Here is a 20,697-nt window from a genome sequence, read left to right as displayed (position 1 = left end):
TCTTTTTGCTCCATGTGGGATCTGGCTGTGCACAAATTGATGGCTGCTTTTACCTAGAGTAATTCACTGGCTGCAAAGCCAGTCCCTCAAGAAATTGTGCTCGCCTTTAACGTTTTGGAAACACTGCCCATTTCATCTGATCGCATCCACAATTGGACCTGTTGGGACCCCTAGTCCAGAGTGTGTGGATCCTAATGTCGTTGGTGGGGTGCCTTGGGAATTTTGCTGCCTGCTTCGGACGTCTTGACTGGTCCAAGTTGTCGTGTTGAGGAGATCCAGTTCTCGGACGTGTCGTGTTAAGCACACTGAGATAACACGGGCTGGAACTAGATGCAGCTTTGACTGAAAGATACTCCAGAACTTGAAGTTAGTTCAAACTGATTAATTGAACCAGTAGCACAGTTAGCACAGTTCTCTATGAGTTCGACTCTCTGCTAACCTAAGTGTGGTTACTCTGTCTGACTGAACCAGACTAGCTCTTAGCCACATGCTGGAGGTGTTATGTGATATATACACCCTGACTCACTCTGTAGATGTCCCCTGTGGAAAAAGACGAAGTGTGAATGCCTCGTGCCTTTTATAGTGCAAAACCACCCCCAAGTCTGCCTGCTGATTGATTACGTCCTGTTCTCTGTGTTCATTAGCTGCCTGTCTGTATCTCATTATGTGCATGTCTGCATATTATGACAGGGCTGTGAAAGGTAACAATAATAATTGCTTATTGTCACAAGTAGGCTTCAATGAAGTTACTGTGAAAAGCCCCAAGTCGCCACATTCCGGCGCTTGTTCGGTGAAGCCGGTTCGGGAATAGAACCCGCGCTGTTGCATTGCTCTGCATTACAAGCCAGCTGTTTAGCCCACTGTGCGAAACCAGCCCCAGGTGCTTATAGAAATGCGAGCTCCTCCCTTCCTCCCCGGCATTGCGTGTTCAATGAGACGCCCAGGAAGAAAGTTGCTCCCCGAAAGGTTAGCCTCCCTCCTCTGAAGTATTATGTGTTGGCACGAGAAGCCAGCTCAGTGTGACCAGCTCTGAGATAATTGCCCTGCCTTCCAAAGCATTAGCATGGAAAATTCATCAGCGAGTGCCAACTCCTTACTGAGTCGCCTGGTTAATGGGCCGGGCAGTGAGGTGGCATTGTCAGATTCCATTAGATGACGCCAGCATTGTACTGCCTCAGCATTTCCTCCTTCTGCTCAGCACGTTGGCAGAGGCTGGGTTGTCTGCCAGGCTGTGCATCTGCTCCCTCCCCTCCCCCACATCCCCCATCCCACATCACCCCCGTTACACACCGAGGGAAATATGCAGCAACGAATCATCTCTGAATCCCTCTATGGACTGTGCTGGAGTCAAGCTTATTTCAAGCTCTTAAGAGACCCACGACTAATTGTAAATTCCAATTAAAATATAAACTTTACTCACCTTCCCATTTAATGAAACTAACTGACAGGAGAAGATAGTAACTTCGACTCCATAAAAATCAATCAGAAACTGCCTCCCCAGAATGCTTTACTCTCCATAAAAATCAATCAGAAACTGCCATTGTTCTAATTTGCTTCTGCATTTTTTTTCCCGAACTTGCGGGTCCAATGTCAATTTGTTTTATTCTGATTTCACATTCTATTCTGTGTTTTTTTTACTGGAGAATTCCTGTTCTCTCTCTCTCCAATTCTCCTCACTGACACGCGGTGGTCAATCCCAAGCTGGATTCTTGCATCTCCGGCCATTGGCTGGAGTCGCAGATTTGGTCACATCGGACCGACCCCCCCCCCCCCCCCCCTCTCATGACGACAGAACAGAAGCTTTCTTCGCTCTCCCTGTTCCTGCATCGTTTAGCAGATACCAGTAACAGTCAGTTCATCACCGTCAAGGTGACCCCAGCCCTCCTTGGCTGACTTCCAATTCGTGGCCCATTGGCACGGCGGACAATGCTTTTATCGACAATCTGTGAGGCAACAAGGAGTTTGTTGGGCGGGGTGAGATCTTGGTGGAGTTGATTGTTCCTTTTAATTTAAGAGGAGAACAGATTGAATGGATTTTTCAAGGAATTAGCAAGGGCACGATGGGCTGACTGACCTCTTTCTATGCCGTACAGTCCGCGAATTCTATGTCACAGCTATGGCTGCCTTGTGGTAGACACACATCCCATCAATCACCCATCCACCCATTTTCCCATTATCCCAGTCCTTAATGAAAGCGGGCTCTTAAAAAAATTCTAATTAATTGACTACAGCTCTGTTTTTAATCAGAGAAGTCAATGTATGGAAAGTCCAGACAGGAGTGACCAAATCATTTTATACAGCTTCCTCTTCAGCCATATTCTGGAGTTTGCTAGCACGTTTTTCTGCGCACTCGAACGCCTGCGCTATCTCAATCACTTTCTCCAGTGTTATAGTGGTTATCAGCCAAAAGCTTGTTCTGCATACCGCACTCCTGGATCCCGCAAACCAACCGGTCACGAAGCACGTCACTCAGTAAGGTTCCGAACTCGCAGTGCTCATTTGTCGAAGTGTGGCGATGAAGACAGAAATGTATTCCTCAGGGTCCCTGGCTGCTGAATTAAATTTGTAATGCTGAAGAATGATCGAGGGCCTCATCATGTTATTAACCCTGGGGTAACACAGACTGCAACTGGATGAAGTTGGACTGGAAATCAGACACCAGAGTTAGACGTTGGTTCAATACGATTTATTGAACTTCTGCAACAATGCACACGCTTGCTGTGGGTTGACACTCTACTTGGTAACTAACTCTAACTAACTAGACCAGATTAGCTCTGAGCCACGTGTAGAAGGTACTAACTGATATATACACCCTGACTGTCACTACAGTCGTCACCAGTGGAAAGAGGCAGAGTGCTGATGCCTCATGTGTTTTATAGTAGGAGGCCCCCCTCTAGTGTTCTGTCTGGTGATTGGTTGTGTTCTGTCCTGTATGTTGATAGGCTAACCTGGGTGTCTGTCACTGTCTGTCTTTACCTCATGATGTGCAGGAGTGCATATTATGACAGGCCTTGGGTTAAAATGTCCCTTCACCAGTTTGACCATATGGTCGAAGGGTTGCAAGTCGGGTGCCTCAGATTCCTGGTATTTTTGAGGCCCACACATTGTCAGAAGGATCATCTTCTCTTTATCTTCACCAATGATCTTATTTGCAGTGAAGATGTAATGGAGTCATTCCACGTTCTGACTCTAATCCTCAGTTCCCTGGTCAAGCAGCTCCAATTTACCTATGATAGGCATTTTGACACGCTTTCTCTTTGATGAATTGCTGGTTCCCTAGATTATAAAAAGGTTTTCCAGGACTTCTCCCTTCTTGGGCACCTTTTCCTCCCCCCTCAATTTCGTCGTACGTCACTGCACACAAAGTTTTTACCCCATCGGCAATGAGGGGTCGAGATATACATGGTGGAGGCGTATGGTGTAAACCAAAGGAGTTTATTAAGGAAGGCAAAGACAACAATTGTATTGGCACAATGTAGCCGTGTACAGGTGTTCATTCCCCAGTGGGAGTTTATTCTGCCCAGCCCCTCCTCACCCAGCCCTGCTCTGCCATTCTATTGGCTAGGGTTCACGCACTCCCATGTGATTGGCTCAGACCCCATCACATGAGCCCGCCCCCTTAAAGGGGCTACGTTACCACATAAATTCAAGACAGAGATCAACAGACTTTCGGATGCTCAGGGAACCAAGGGATATGGAGATAAGGCTGGAGAGTGGAGTTGAGGGCCAAGATCAACCATTATCGTACTGACTGGCCAAGCAGACCCAGGGAGGGGGGCTGGTAAATTGCCAACTCCTGCTCTTATTTTTTATATTCTTACAACCATAAAATACAAAAGCAAAGCCTTCAGAATGGACCACATAAGGATGGAAGAAACTTGGAGAGAAAGAGCAAGATATACACATATTTGACTTTCCCTCAGTAAAACCTCTCTCAGAATATCCAGTTCAATTTGCTGAGGGACCAAGCAGAGCAGTTTATGATGCTGTAATCACACTCCAATCAGGTTTGTCTGACTTGAGAAGTTTACCGTTTATCGATCAAGCATTCTTGAGAAACCAATCATTGCTGCCGCAATTGAGAGTTCTTTGTTCTCTCCTCCATCTCACACTCCCGGGGATGGATAATTTTGTCAAGGAGCCACTTAGACGGTTGAAATCTTCAGGAGTAAGTGTTCTTTGTGAAGCCACAGTCAAGCTGTAAACATTTTTGTAGACAATGAAAATTCTTTGCAGTACGTGAAGCCTCTCAGCATTTCCCTGTCAGTCACCCGACACTAACCACGGTATTGTGTAGCTTTTAGCGGGTAGCAACCCACACCTCTAACGTTGGCAGATTCCGAGTTTCAGCCTCACTCCCTGAGACATGAACACTGAGGGCTGGATTCCCCACAGCTCCGCAGCCAAATCGCGTTTGGCACTGGGGCGGAGAATCGAAGTTCCCGACCGATTCGGGCCGGGCGCCTTATGGCGATTCTCCAGGCACCGGCCGCGCGGCTGGGGGGGGGGGGGGGGGGGGCATTGACAGAGGCCCTCCCAGCAATGCCGCACCCCCGACAGGCCGAGTTCCCGAGGGCGTGGAACTAATGTGAATGGCTGGTCGGGACTCTCGCGCGACGGCTGCAGTCTCAGTCCACGGCTGCCCTGGTGGGGGGGGGGGGGGGGGGGGGGGGATTGAGCACTGTGGTGGGGAGGCATTATGGGCGGCTGGGGCAGTGATCGGGCTGGTCTGATGCAGCGGCGCGTGGCCGATCGGTGGGGGGGGGGAGAACCTAGTTTGTTAGTGTTGGTCTGCGGTCCAAGTCCGCCATGGCGCTCGGCGTGGCCGCTGGAGGCCGCCGTATTGCGCATGCGCGGACTCGGAACCAGAAGTGCAGGGGCTTGTATCTACAGCCAAAGCTGTGTGAAGCTCTCCGGGTCCCTGTTAGCCCCCAGAAGGTAAGTGCTGCAGTTTTGCAGGAAACTGGGGAGTGCAACGGCAGCGTTTTTCCACCGGCGTGGGGACATAGCCCCATTTTGGGAGAATCCAGCCCATAATCTGTAATAATTCCATGGACCGCAGGCTCCCACCCGCACTCCACACTGAGGAGTCGTGTTTCACCTGAGGGCCGGTCGCTGCGACATTGTTGACTTCAAACTGCCTTCTGAAATGGGTCACTCAAACTGCAAAGAAATGGGAAATCAACACAGGCCTTACCACCTATGCCCACTTCCTATGATTCGGTGAAACCAAAGAAAGAACTGAGGCATTAAGGGGGCATTTCTCGATTGCCAATGCCTCAGTTGTTGCTCAGATAGGGACACTCTCACCTCTGAGTCACAGGGTTCAGCTTTCATGTCCCACCCCATGCCCAACTTGGAGCAGGCTTTATTGTGCCAAATGGCCTACTTCTGCTACTCCGTCCTATGGTCTATGGTCTTACAGTCCAGGCCCGGAGCACAAGCTAATACTCCTGTGCGGTACTGAGGCAGTGCAGCACTGGCTTTCATGGCCTCCATTTTGGTTGAATTTTGTTTTATTTGATGTGGGCGTCGCTGGCTGGGCCAGCATTTATTGCCCATCCCTGAGGGAATTTATTGCCCATCCCTGAGGGAATTTAAGAATCAACCACATTGTTGTGGGTCTGGAGTCACGTGTAGGCCAGACCGGGTAAGGATGACAGATTGAACAGTGAACCAGATGGGTTTTTACGACAATCAACAATGGTTTCACGGTTCTCTTTAGACTTCTAATTCCAGAGTTTTTTTATTGAATTCAAATTCCACCATCAGCCCTGGTGGGATTCGAACCCAGGACCCCATGGCGTTAGCCTGGGTCTCTGGATTATTAGTCCAGAGACAATCCACTACGCCACTGCCTCTCCGTGAAGGTGAAGCCGCATCTGCTCTCTCAGGTGTGTGGAAACAATCCTCTGGACCTCTTTGAAGAGGAGTGGGGTGGGGACCGGGGGGGCGGTTGGGGGTACTCAATGCTGTCCTGGCCAACATTTACCCCTCAATCAACATCATAAAAGTAGCTGATCTGCTCGTTATCACATTGCTGCTGTGGGAGCTGTGGGTTTCATACATGGGAACAATAATGTACTTTTTAAAAAGGGATTTCATTGGCTATAAGCCACTTTGAAACATCTGGGCCAGGATTCTCCGACCCCGCGCCGGGTCAGACATTCCCCGTGGGGACGCAAGAATCACGCCACGCTGCCCCGATGCCAGTTCGCCAATTCTCCGGCGCTGATTCTGGGGCGCCCGCAGGATCGATGCCACGCTGGTTGGGGGGCGGTTGAATGCAGCCCCACACACACCCCCCCCCCCCCCCCAGCGATTCCCCGGGCCTCGACGGGCCACCGGGTTCTGCTGGCGTGAGTTACTCTGGTCCCACCTGGCGTACCTGGAAGCTCTGTCTGCAGGTGCCATCCTGGAGGAGGGAGGCGGGGAGGGATCCGATCCCAGGGGGCGGCCTCCACAGTACCCTGGCCCTCAATCGGGGCCTACCAATTGGCGGGCGGGCTGGTTCCGTGGGGGCCTACGTTCCTCCGCGCCCGGCACACGTAGGGCTCCGCCATATTGCCCGGGAGCCGGCGTGGAAACGGGAACCCATGCGCATGCGCAGACCCGCACCGGCCGTGGCGCGCTGGCTGGAGCAGCGGAGACCACTCCGGCGCCGACCTAGCCCCCTAGGAAGGGGTGCATACCTGACAATCGTGGACCGTTGACGCCAGAGTGGTTTGCGCCGCTTTTCATGCCGGCGTCAGAACTTGGCCGCAGGATTGGAGAATCCCGGCCCTGGTGGTTGAGAAAAGCACTATATAAATGCAAATGCTTCTTATGTGTCCAAGGGAAATGCACAATGTGATTGTGAAATATGGCACGCTATGGTTCAGGCATTCCAGGTGTTCAGGGTGGAATCAGAAAACACAGTCATATGTGTCTTCATTCATAGTGCAACAATCAATCAATTGAATTGTATTTAATATTAAATTTCCATTTTGCTTGTAGTGTTCAATTTAAAATGTTGACTTACTTTAATAGTATCTGGGCTGGCGTCTGAGTTCCGAGCCCAAATTCTCCAGCCGCTGGGGTTCTCCCCCTGGCAACGCACCCCCGCCTGCGGGTTTCCCAGCAACGTGGGGCGGCTTCAATGGGAAATCCCATTGAAAAACGGCAGGAAGAGAGAATCCCGCCGTCAGCGAATGGCGCGCCGCCACGAAACACGTGGCTGGGGGATCGGAGAACACAGTCTCCGAAAGCTCGTGTTTGAAACAAACCTGTTGGACTTTAACCTGGTGTTGTAAGACTTCTTACTGTGCTCACCCCAGTCCAACGCCGGCATCTCCACATCACAGTCTCCAGGAACAGTTCCACTTGTCACCCGACTTCCACCTACACTGAGGCCCACCACAAATTCAATGAAGAATAGGTAACTGCCGAGGAACATGAGGAAGGCAGGATGAGGAGGAAGACAGGATGGGGAGGAAGACAGGATGGGGAGGAAGACAGGATGAGGAGGAAGGCAGGATGGGGAGCAAGGCAGGATGGGGAGGAAGGCAGGATGGGGAGGAAGACAGGATGGCGAGGAAGGCAGGATGGGGAGGAAGGCAGGATGGGGAGGAAGACAGGATGGAGAGGAAGGCAGGATGGGGAGGAAGGCAGGATGGGGAGGAAGGCAGGATGGGGAGGAAGACAGGATGGAGAGGAAGACAGGATGGGGAGGAAGGCAGGATGGGGAGGAAGACAGGATGGGGAGGAAGGCAGGATGGGGAGGAAGACAGGATGGGGAGGAAGGCAGGATGAGGAGGAAGACAGGATGAGGAGGAAGGCAGGATGGGGAGGAAGACAGGATGAGGAGGAAGGCAGGATGGGGAGGAAGACAGGATGAGGAGGAAGGCAGGATGAGGAGGAAGGCAGGATGAGGAGGAAGACAGGATGAGGAGGAAGGCAGGATGAGGAGGAAGGCAGGATGAGGAGGAAGACAGGATGAGGAGGAAGACAGGATGGAGAGGAAGACAGGATGAGGAGGAAGACAGGATGGAGAGGAAGACAGGATGAGGAGGAAGGCAGGATGGGGAGGAAGGCAGGATGGGGAGGAAGGCAGGATGAGGAGGAAGACAGGATGAGGAGGAAGACAGGATGAGGAGGGAGCAGGGAATACATAGTGGGAAAGGATACATAGGCCCCAATCCCAAGTTTCCCCTGAGTGCTGTTTGTGAAGCTGGGCAGCTGATTCTCAGCCCACTGTGCAGTGTACAGCTGAGAAAATTGTTTAAGGTCAGCAAATGGAACAGGGTTATGATTCACACGTGCACATCGGTATCCACGAGACTATACGTGTCTGTGTGTGTGCCCACGTGAATGCTTCATGCCACTGTGTCTGTCAATGTAAGTGGATCTGTGTGTATGACTGTGTCTATACATCTGTGTATTTAAATGTGTGCCTGCATGTATGAGCATGTTTTTGGGTCTGTGTATGCACGTATGCGTGTGTGTCTACGTATCTGTGTTTTTGGGTTTGTGTGCAATTGTGTATGTTTTGGTTTGTGTATGTGTCTGTGTGTAGTAGCAGTGGGAGCATGTGTCCGTTTGTGTTATGTCTGTGTTATACTCGGCCAGATTCTCCATTTGGGAGATTAGTTCTCCCGCCAGAGGTGAATTGCACCTGATTTGCGCTCCCATCAGAAAGCGATTCCTAATCCCTCGCCATGCAAATTTATGCATGGTGAAGATTGCGAGGATCTCCCGAGGGAATCCCGCTATTGGGCTGCCATTTTGAGCGTACAGCCCAATAGCGAGGTCCCGTGGTCATGTGGTCCTGCCGCCAGCTGGGGGGTCAGAGCATCAGAAACAGGTCAGTGCCCGCCGCCAATCCCGTTTTCGTCACTCACGCAGGATTCTCTGTCTCTCCGAGAACTTGACTACCAGCGGCACGAGATGCCCAGTGTGTACATGTGTCTTTGTGTGTGTGTCTATTGCGTGTGTCTGTTTATGGGTGTGTCTATGTATGTATGTGTGTGTGCATATGTGTCTATGCATGTATGTGTGTGTGTGTCTGTCTATGTATGTATGTGTGTATATGGCTATGAGTGTGTGTCTATGTATATAGCCATGTATGTATGTGTGTGTGTTTATGCATGTATGTGTCTATGCATGTATGTGTGTGTGTCTATATATGTGTGTCTTTGTATGTGTGTGTCTGTCTATGCATGTATGTATGTGCATAGCTATGTGTGTGTATATGTATCTATGTATATAAATAAAACCATGTATGTTTGTGTGTGCATGTTTATGCATGTATGTGTGTGTATATGTGTGTGTCTATGTGTGTGTGTGTCTATATGTGTGTCTATGTACATGTGTGTGTGTTTATGCATGTATGTGTGTGTATGTGTGTGTGTTTATGCATGTATGTGTGTCTATGTATGTGTGTGTGTCTGTGTGTCTATGCATGTATGTGTATGTCTATATGTGTGTGTATGCGTGTGTTTATGCATGTATGTGTATGTGTGTCTATGTACGTGGGTGTGTGTTTATGCATGTATGTGTGTGTATGTGTGTGTGTTTATGCATGTATATATGTGTATGTGTGTATGCGTGTCTATGTATGTGTATGTGTCTATGTCTATGCATGTATGTGTATGTCTATATCTGTATGTATGTGTGTGTCTATGCATGTATGTGTATGTCTATATCTGTATGTATGTGTGTGTATGTGTGTGTCTATGCATGTATGTGTATGTCTATATCTGTATGTATGTGTGTGTATGTGTATGTCTATATGTGTATGTCTATATGTGTATGTATGTGTGTGTGCATTTTTCATTCCTCACCTCACAGTTTGATCGGAAACCCAGCCAGCGTCACAGTGATCAAATCCGTCCAGGAAAGCAGCCAATAGTTGTTGGGGGTTTGCGATCGTCGCTGAGTTGTCCTGACAGGCTTGAGTGGCAGCCTCGAAGGTGAGTGAGTACCTGTTGCTATCGGCACGGTAATGGAACACCACCCCTGGAATGGGAGATGGAAGGAAGAAATCAGACAGGAAGGTGAGGCGAGGGAGCAAAGAACTTCCAACTAAAACACTACCTAAAGAGGTTTCTCCTAAATTCCGGTCGGATTTATCAGTGATCTTGCCCACACCTTCTACCCCACCAAACCTCCTCACGATCTCTATCCGGTCAATCCCAGCATGTTCAATCTCCCTGATCGATTACGGCATCATCCTTATAATTTATTTTTGGCGCATTCCCCAGTGCATTATCGGGTCACATCGGACTGACAGCGCCAAGAACAGGCCATTCGGCCCATCAGGCCTACGACAGTGCTTCTGATCCACAACTCCCTCTGGTGGCCCCTCAAAGTGAGGAGGATGCCGACCGTGAAGTGCAGCCCCTGGACTCGTTTACCGTGGGGAGGCTGTTGTGCTGCAGCTACCACGCGGTTCTGCCTGACCAGGATGGATCGCCTGTCAGCGGCATATTGGGCCGATCTGCAGGTTGGTAACCACTCTGTTTGGCTGCACGATGGGCACGCCTTCTGTGGTCACCAAGGTGCGCAGTGGAACTCGCACCTGGCTTAGAAGCAGAGAGGCTACCACTGAGCCACAAGACCGCCCATCCTCACCAATATCCTCATCTGGTTACTTTTCAATAATATGGAGACCAGCACTGTGCTCCAAGCCTGATCTAACCAAGCTTCTAGTTCCAGTGCTCGCTGACCTCAACCAAAGCTCCTACCATTGATCTTGATAATGCCTGGGATGTGACGCTCTCCATGATCAAAATGCCCGTCACACTCCCCACCTGGAGCCACATGGTGCTGGCGGCTTTCATAGTTCCAAATATATTTTAATTAAACATACAGTCTTTGTGGAGTTCTCCAGCAACACCCAACTCTGGAACTCCCTCCCCAAACCTATTTTCACATCAAAGGCGCTATATAAATGAAAACCTTTGCAGCTAAGCAGCAGCTCTTGCGTGTCACAATTAACAGCTTGCTGACAGACAGCAAACGGACCTCAAAATAGGTACCAGGTTCAGCTCCAAGTGCAAAGTCAGACAGGGAGACTGGCAGCACATTGGATGAGATGGGTAGCTTTTCTTACCATGCCCTGTGGCTTTGCCCGCAACAGTAACCAACTCCCCTGGCAGCAATGTTAGACGGTGCTCACCCCCGAGCTGGGCTACTTTGACTGTTGAACTAACGCCACCATCATGACCGATACAGAATAACAGAGCAGCAATAAACCCATGGGAGTGAGGAACTAATAACCAACGTGAGCTTCTTATTGATTTTCAGACCTGGGAGAAAGCTGGGATTTCAAATGCACCTCTGATACCATGTCTTGTTATGCTCTTGGCGTAGCATAAGCTGCTTCCTTGATGTGCACTCTGACAAAGGAAGGATCAGACGTGGAGATAACTTCAACATGTTTATTGAACTATTTACAATTCTCCTACTCGGGTTCGCCACTACTGTTAATCCTTCTATAGCTACTCAGACTGACAAACCAGTCTGCTACAATCCACGTGGTGGGTGTGATATTGAATCAACCCTGTGTCTGTATTCACTGAGTGTCTCCACTGGAAATAGGAAGATCATGTGTGCTGTGTCCTTTATATATGGGTTGGTGTAATGCCCCCCTGTGGTAGTGTCACCTCTGTGTGTATCGTGAATGCCCATTGGTCGTGTCCTATCTTACTGACCTAATGGTTGAGTGTCTGTGTGTCATGTCTCTGGTGCTCCCTCTAGTGCCTAGCTAGTCTACGTGTACTTACATTAACACCTTGTGTATCTACAGTGATGCATATCACCACATCCCCCCTTTTTTCGTGTTACATATTTTCTATACACTTAAAGAAAATTGAACAAAAAAAAAACAGGTAGAGAAGCGATGCTCTTTACAAGTTATGAGAACAGTGATCACTAAACAATAAGTCCAAATCATATGTGTTAGTTCAAAACCCATCAATTATCATGGTCGAATGTCTTTCTTGTTTGGTTGGTGAGTTGGTGATTTTGATGTTATAACATAGAACAGTACAGCACAGAACAGGCCCTTCGGCCCTCAATGTTGTACCGAGCAATGATCACCCTACTCAAATCCACGTATCCACCCTATATCCGTAACCCAACAACCCCCCCTTAACCTTACTTTTTAGGACACTACGGGCAATTTAGCATGGCCAATCCACCTAACCAACACATCTTTGGACTGTGGGAGGAAACCGGAGCACCCGGAGGAAACCCACGCACACACAGGGAGGATGTGCAGACTCCGCACAGACAGTGACCCAGCCGGGAATCGAACCTGGGACCCTGGAGCTGTGAAGCATTTATGCTAACCACCATGCTACCGTGCTACCGGACATGTTGGCATGTCCTTGTGAACGCCATCAGTGTCCCTGTGCGTAAGGAACCAAGAAGTGGTCCAATCACTTTGTTGTCTGATTTGGAGTCTTTTTTTCTTCCGATGCTTGTGGTAGCGATGTTGGATGGCATCTGCCCTGAAAGCCAGGTTGCCTGTTGGTAGGGCAGTACACGTGAATTGGGAAGATGCATCGTCCTGCCATGGTATGTCATTGTACTGAGCTGAGCAGTAACAGTGTCCCTCATGGGCAGAGTTGTACCATGTCGTACCAGTCGTAGTTCTATTGGTGTAGTCTTTGTCGTGCTTGCTGTCGACGATGTTGCCTTTGGTATGCATCGTGTCGTCGTCTTTGATGTGGTTTTCAGATGTCATGAAGTTGTGTTTGCTGCGCTCAAGGACCACACTCTGTGGATAATATGAGTCCTTCACACAGTTACTCGTGTCAGCATGCTTTGTGGCATCTGCTGTTTCCTTGAGCGTGCCGTCACTGAGTTTGCGGCGCTCCCCTTCTGGAGTCATGTCCGGCTTACTTGAATCAGCTTTGGCGTTTGGTTGCTCCCCATCTGGAGTCTGGTCTGTTTCACCTGAGTCAGTGTTGGTTTGTCGATGCTCCCCGTCTGGAGTCTGGTCTGTTTCACCTGAGTCAGTGTTGGTTTGTCGATGCTCCCCATCTGGAGTCATAGCAGGCTCACTGGAGTCAGCTGAGGTTTCTTGATGCTCCAAGTAGGAGTCAAAACATTCAGGAATGTATTTGCTTGTGGAGAGGCTCGAGCGAATGAGGTTTGAAGTAACGTGGTGTCCCCAGAGTCACCAGTGGTCTCACTGTGATTGTCGAGTGCCTCTGTACACACTAGCTGAGGTCTGTCACATTGCACATTTGGTATGGGAAGTGGGATGCTGTCGTCACTTGTCTCACATACAGTGGTTAGAGCCTCAGTAGCTTCTTGTTGTTTACATGAGCTGGGTAGACTGTCAGAGTCTTCTTCTTCTGGCTCAAACAATGTGGGTGGACTGTCATAGTCGCTTTGTTGTTCACTGGAGCGTGGTAGACTGTCATAGTCTTCTTGCTGTGCACTTGAGCATGGCAGACTGTCATAGTCTTTCTGTTGTTCACTTGAGAATGGCAAACTTGCATTGTCTGCTGCTGGTTGCTCAGAGGAGGTTGCTAGACCCTCATGGTCTTGTTCATGCAAGGACTGCGCTTTGGAGTCTTGCGTTGCTTCTATCGTGGAGGCTGTCCACAAGCTTGCTATGGAGGCTTGTGTCACTAGAGTCACTTCTTGTTCATGCAAGGACTGCGGTGTGGAGTCTTGCATTTTTTCTATCGTGGAGTCTGTCCACGAGCTTGCTGTGGAGGCTTGTGTCACTGGAGTCACTTCTTGTGTGGAGACGTGCAGTTGTCTCGCTGTTGAGACTTTCATCGCTTCCTGTGTAGAGGCTGGGACCCTTTGTGGTGCGTGGACCACTCTCTGTGTGGAGTCGGGGACCCTTCGCGGTGCGTGGACCACGCTGTGTGTGGCAGCAGGCCGCTCTCTGTGGGCTTGTATCGCTCTCCGTCTCTTGGTGTCAGGCCACAGCACAATCCTGCACTCACGAGTCGGGATGTCGCATATGCTGGGCTGAAGATCCTCAAATCCAAAGAACACATCAGTGTCTGTGTCGGATTCAGTACTGGGGTCACCATCTCTAATGAAAAAACCTTCATCTGAGTCGTGGTCTTCTAGGACCATATCATCACTGTTTGTGTCAGAGCTGGCATTGGGCTTGCGATGTCCAAAGAAGAAATAAAGGTCGGAGTCGGAGTATTCAAGGACTGTATCATCTCTTTGGGCGGTGCTGACTGCTTGTTGCAGGGTTCTGCGGAGGTTCCTTTCAGCCACTGGTTGAATTTCAGACATTGTGCTGTCGTTCCAGGTGAAAGAATCTTGTTTTACCGATTTAAGAATTTTTTGCGTGTTTTGGGACATTTCCCCTTTAAGTGGGCGTGGTCCGGGGCCTCTGACATCATGAAGCGTGTGACATCAGTCGTAGGAAGCGTTTGCGCATGCGCATATCGCTGTTCCTGTACTGGGGGCCTTTTTCGCAATTGGACCTTCCCGTTCTGTGCGCTTCTCGCGCAACTGGGCATGTGCAGTTCCTTTACAAAGATGGCCGCTGATCAAAATTGTCGTTCTCTGCTCTGGGATCTCGGCCTCGTGGTAAGTACTGGCGCCACTCTTACTGTTTTCTGTTGGTTTTATGGTGCTTTCCTCGCAGTATTTTCTGAACTTGTCCAGGACTGCCTGGAAGTCGCTCCTGTTTTGCCCTTTGGAGAACTTGAACGTTTTAAAGATTTCTTCTGCTCTGGCACCGGCTATGGTGAGCAGAAGCTCTGTCTTTTCAGCATCGGCCACGTCTTGTAGGTCGGCTGCTACCAGGAAGATCTCAAACCTTTGCCGGAATGCCCGCCAGTTTTCGTGGAGATTGTCGTGGCACTTGAGCCGCTGCAGAACCGGGATCTCGATCATCTTGCCTGGGTGTTGTTGCTGGTTGTCACTGTTTGCTGAGTTGTAGCGATATGGATTGAGACAGTTACTCACTGGTACCATGTCTTGTTATGCTCTTGGCGTAGCATAAGCGACTTCCTTGATGTGCACTCTGACAAAGGAAGGTTCAAACGTGGAGATAACTTCAACACGTTTATTGAATTATTTACAATTCTCCTACTCGGGTTCGCCACTACTGTTAATCCTTCTATAGCTACTCAGACTGACAAACCAGTCTGCTACAATCCACGTGGTGGGTGTGATATTGAATCAACCCTGTGTCTGTACTCACTGAGTGTCTCCATTGGAAAGAGGAAGATCATGTGTGCTGTGTCCTTTATATATGGGTTGGTGTAATGCCCCCCTGTGGTAGTGTCGCCTCTGTGTGTATCGTGAATGCCCATTGGTCGTGTCCTAGCTTACTGACCTATTGGTTGAGTGTCTGTGTATCATGTCTCTGGTGCTCCCTCTAGTGTCTAGCTAGTCTACATGTACTTACATTAACCCCTTGTGTATCTACAGTGATGCATATCCACAGTTCATGCTGAGGGATTGAGCAGAGCTGCTATTACATTGAAGAGAGGCTTAGAGCAGAAAGCAGAGGTGTAATATTAATGTCACTGGACAAGTAATCTAGAACAGGCGGCTTGTTTCTCCGGCCGCCGCTGCCAAAATTGCGTTCGGCGATTGGCCGGAGAATCCAAGTTTCCGACCAAATCTGGGGTGGCACCACTTTCGCGATGCTCCACCCTCTACGACACGCCACGTATTGACGTCCTCAGGACATTGCCTGAGGCCCGACCCCCCCCCGATGCTCCGCCCCCGTCCAGCCGAGTTCCCAACGGCATGGGTCGCGTGTGGTCTCATTCGTCAGGAACTCAGCACGGCGGCTGCGGACTCAGTCCAGTTCTGCCACACAGTCAGGGGGAGGGCCGATTCGGGGCTGGTGTCACTGTGGGGGGGTTGGTCCTGGGTGCACGAGCCGAACGAAGGAGGGGCACTATTTTGGGGGCCTGGCCCGCAAGCTGCCTCCACCACGTAGCACGAGGCAGTCGCTGCAGGCCGCCGCTGTGCACATGCGCAGCCACAGACCCGGAAATTCTCCTGGGTGTATCAGCAACTAGTGCTCTTCGCTACCGTCTTGCTAGCCCCCAGCAAAACAAGGAATCGGTGGCCGTTTCACACCATTTCTTCCGGCGTTAAACGCCCTTTCCTCCTTACATCTCTGCATTTAGGGCTGGTTTAGCACAGGGCTAAAAGCAGACCAAGGCAGGCCAGCAGCACGGTTCAATTCCCATACCAGCCTCCCCGAACAGGTGCCGGAATGTGGTGACTAGGGGCTTTTCACAGTAACTTCATTTGAAGCCTACTCGTGACAATAAGCGACTTTCATTTTAATTTCATTTTAATTTCATTTGAGACGTTCCTTAAGACCTACTTCTTTAACTTAAGCGTGTGGTCAGCTGGCCTGCATCTCCTCTCCTGTCTTGGCGTCAAACTTTTGTCAAATAACACTCCACTGAAGCACCTTGGGACATTAAAGGTGCGAGATAAAGCCATATTTTTGTTTCTGATCACTGATAGGCTGTTTGAGATGGGAGAGAGGTGCAGTGCTCAGCACCCAGGTGGCTCTGCGTGGTGAGCATGAAAACTGCACGCAAACCCAAACTGCAGCAACTTACACTACACTGACTCGGAGGAGCTAACAGCGCTCGGTAACCATAGCAATCAGCAACAGCAACTCACAATTACAGACTGGGCCACATTCATAAAGATTGCATGTTTTATCTGCCCTGATTGAATGACACAAAAAAAAATGCACACTTCAGAAGGGCGAGTGGTTAATAACCTTCATCCCCGCACCTTGACATTAGATTACAGCTTGATGTTCCCTGCCCTGGCGCCTGCTGTTATTTATGAAATATAGTTGCAATTCAACGTGGGCGTTGTGATCTGGCTCCCTGCTGCCAGTGAGTGGCAGCTGCCAGTGTATTCCGTAGCTATGGTGCGTCGTGACAGGACTAATAACGGCAGTCATTGCAATAGCCTCACTGAGAGTTAACCTGCAGCTGACTAGCGGCAAGTTAGCGAGCCTGGGGTGCAGTGTTATTAAGGGGGGGAAAAAGGGAGCCTGCCTTCATACAGCTCGACTCTGCAATCTCTAAACTTCCTCAGACGAGGAAGGAGCAGTGCTCCGAAAGCTAGTGTTTGAAACAAACCTGTTGGGACTTTAACCTGGTGTTGTCAGACTTCTTACTGTGCTCACCCCCGGCCAACGCCGGCATCTCCCCATCTTGAAAGGGGGAGGAAGAGGAAGGGAATTCAAAAGTTGAAGGCCTCTGCAGCTAAAGGCGTGGTGACTGACGACAGAAGGATTCAAATCAGGGAAATGAGTTCTCGACGGGATTGTGGGCTCAGGTCTCAAGAGTGGGAGGGAGAAGAGAGTTCCCCCTGATTATTCTTTGCTAATTGCAGCCTGTTTGTTGGGCTATATGGTCGCTTTAAGTTGGAGCATGTGCATTGTTCAGAGGAAAGACCGAGTCCCCACTGATGTTGAATGAGGTAATGTTGAGGAAATTGGGCCCATATTCTCCCGAGTTCCGAAGGATGAGAAGGGATCTGATTGAAACTTAGAAAGTCCTTACAGGGTGTGACAGGGTGAATGTGGATAAGGTGTTTCCCCAAGGCCGGTGAGTCTAGAACCAGAGGACACAGTATTCGGATAAGAGGCGGGCCACTTAGGACCAAGATAAAGAGGAAACTCTTCACTCAGTCTGCTGAATCTTTGGATTTCTCCATCCCAGAGGAGCTGTGGATTCTCAGTCATTGAACATATTAAAGATAGACTTCTGGATATTAATGACATCGGGGATACGGTGAAAGCGCATTGAAGTGGATGATCTGCCATGATCTAAATGAATGGTGGGACAGGCTCGATGGGCCAAATGGCCTACACCTCCTTCTACTTTCCTACAACTCAGTCGCACACTTCGCTAAGGTCGGCATTGAGAACTCGTGCGCAGAGTCAAACCTGCACGTTGTAGTTTAGCTTATCTTGTAAGCGAGGGCCTCTGGCCTTCACCCATCAGCCAACTGTCGTCTCCCTCCTTTCGCAGAATCTGGGAATGGCCACAGTACAGAAGGAGACCATCCCGGCAGAATCTGGGAATGGCCACAGTACAGAAGGAGACCATCCCGGCAGTGCTGCCTCTCCATCTTGATGATGTTGCATGGTCTCTTTTTCTCCCTTTTCCCTTTCTTGTGTTTATTGCCCATCCCTAATTGCCCTTGAACCGAGTGGTTTGCTGGGCCATTTCAGAGGGTAGTTATGAGTCATTGAACCAAACCCAATTGAACCAAAGCTCCATCTGGGCAAACTGAATGGATGTAAAATGAATCCCATGGTGCGACTTTGAAGAAGAGTGGGTGGGATGAGGGGAGGGGGGGTTGTTCTCCATGGCGTTCGAGTCACAATATTTCCCTCAAATAACGTCACTGAATGTGGTCGTCGTCTCATTGCGGATTGAGGAACAATGCAAATTGAGTGTCACATTTACAACAGTGGCCACACGACAAAGTTATACATAAAGCACTCTTGGGCATCCTTAGGTTGTGACTGGACGAGATAAATGCAAGTTCTTTTATTTAGGGAGTGCACCTCAGTTTTTTTTTTGCTTTTATTGCGTTTGTGTATTGCAGCAACTCCTTCTCCAGTGACTTACCCAGCACCTCCAGCGGGACAGTGTCCTGCTCGTCATCAATCCCCACCACCACTTCGCACTGATAGATGCCCGCGTCGCTTTCTCGCAGAGCGACAATTTCCAAGCTGGCGTTGTAATGGAACGGGCCGTACCCGGGCAGGCTGACCCTGCCTTGGTAGGCCGGGTTTAGCTTCACTGTGTTGTTCTTGGCTACCAGCACTGGGATTTCCTTCCTGCTCCCACCTTCCAGCAAGACCTTCGTCCATTTGATGCGTGGAGGGTCCGGCAGCAAAGAGGGGTCAATGGCTGAGTTCGGAAGCACTGAGAAAACGCAGGGAAGGAGTGCCGAATCCGCTAATCCCCTGATGACGGGCTGATGTTGGACCTTCTTTATATTCACTATCTTCTCATAATCGTTCTCACCTGTTATTGGGCGGAGGGGATGAACAAGATCAAAAGGAAGTCATTAGTATACATCGCACATTATCAAAAGTTCTGAAATTTGCCTTTCCTCTAGTACTCTGCATCTTTCAAATTTAATGTTCTCCTTTGTTCTCCCACAGAATAATGTTCCTAACCTGCCATTTACATAATGCTAACAAACCCGTTTGAAGCAGGTACCAGAGTAAGAATACAGCCTGTCTAGGGATGGTAGGTGAAGCATATTAGAAGCCAGAAACCATGCCAGAGCACGCAGTACACAGCACATACGTTGCCCTTCAGGTTGCCTGTAACAAGTTACAATGCCCCAGATGTGCAGAGACAATGTCAGACCCCTCCTGGAGTTCAGGGTCTGAGGAAAGGTATATTAACCATGTAGGGTTAGACTACGAACATGGGTGGCCAATGCCACTCTTGGGTTTCGTTAAGTTTAGATGGTTGAGGGACGACTTAATTGAGGTGTCTAAAATGATAAAGGGATTCGATAAAATGGACACAGAGGAACTGTTTCCTCTGGTTACGGGAAGCCAGAACAAGAGGGGATATTCTTAAAATTTGGCCGAAATCATAGACATTTCCAGCACACAAGGAGGCCATTCGGCCCATCATGTTTGTATTGGCCAACAAGTGGAGGAAGGAGTGAATTCAGGTTGCTTTTTATGCACAACGAACGCATTAGTAGAATTCTGGGTCTCCCTCTCTTCTATATTGGGTCAACTGATATCTTGAAGAACAGATTTTTGCAGAGCAAGAGATACAGAACAAAGATCGGTAAATAGCTCACTGGGCTAAATCGCTGGCTTTTAAAGCAGACCAAACAGGCCAGCAGCACAGTTCGATTCCCGTACCAGCCTCCCCAGACGGAATGTGGCGACTAGGGGCTTTTCACAGTAACTTCATTGAAGCCTACTCGTGACAATAAGCGATTTTCATTTCATTTTCATTTTCAAATAGAGTTAAGATCCGGACCTAATTGAGTTGGAGTAGCAGTTAGAGGGGTGAATGGCCTCCGGCTTTTCCCATCTCCCATTAATCATAGAATCATAGAATCCCTACAGGCAGAAACAGGTCATTCAGCCCATCAAGTCTGCACCAACCCACCGAAAGAGCACCACATCTAGGCCCACGCCCCCGCCCTCTCCCCGTAAACCAGTCTAACCTTTTGGACACTAAGGGGCAATGTAGCACCTAACCTGCACATCTTTGGACTGTGGGAGGAAACGGGAGCACCCGGAGGAAACCCACGCAGATACTGGGAGAAAGTGCAGACTCCGCGCAGACAGTTGCCCAAAGTCGGAATCAAACCAGGGTCCCTGGCGCTGTGAGGCAGCAGTGCTAACCACTGTGCCACCGCGCCGCCCACATAATAAAAAATAAAATGAAACTATCAGCTGGACGTTTGTTGGTACCACACTTTATCAATCGGGAGGACAACTCATTCAGTTCAATGATTGGAGGGAGATGGTGGTGTGGTGGCAATGTCACTGGACTAGGAACCCAGAGACCCAGGCCAGTGCTCAGGGAACCTGGGATCAAATCCCATCATGGCCACTGGCAAAATTTAAATCCAATTAATAATACAGAGGAAAAAACTGGAATATGAAGCTCGTCTCAGTAATGGCGACTGCGAAGCTGTCACTGATTGTGGTAAAAAACCCATCTGGTTCACTGC

General features: G+C 49.5%; 1 protein-coding gene across 2 annotated transcripts in view; it reads right to left on the bottom strand.

Moving 5' to 3' along the window:
* The window catches only part of ncanb (neurocan b), a 264,578-nt gene that overhangs the window by 167,927 nt on the left and 75,954 nt on the right, over positions 1 to 20,697 (bottom strand). For both annotated transcript variants that reach the window (XM_038777606.1, XM_038777605.1), the window contains exons 3-4: positions 18,606 to 19,007; positions 9,822 to 9,996 (exon numbers count right to left, since the gene is read on the bottom strand). In XM_038777606.1, coding sequence (XP_038633534.1) covers positions 9,822 to 9,996; positions 18,606 to 19,007 — 577 coding nt within the window. The remainder of the gene's footprint in view (positions 1 to 9,821; positions 9,997 to 18,605; positions 19,008 to 20,697) is intronic.

Source organism: Scyliorhinus canicula, chromosome 18 (assembly GCF_902713615.1).
Source record: "Scyliorhinus canicula chromosome 18, sScyCan1.1, whole genome shotgun sequence".
NCBI classification, from domain to species: domain Eukaryota; kingdom Metazoa; phylum Chordata; class Chondrichthyes; order Carcharhiniformes; family Scyliorhinidae; genus Scyliorhinus; species Scyliorhinus canicula.
Note: the sequence above shows the minus strand (reverse complement) of the source record. Positions and strands in the feature narration are given on the sequence as shown.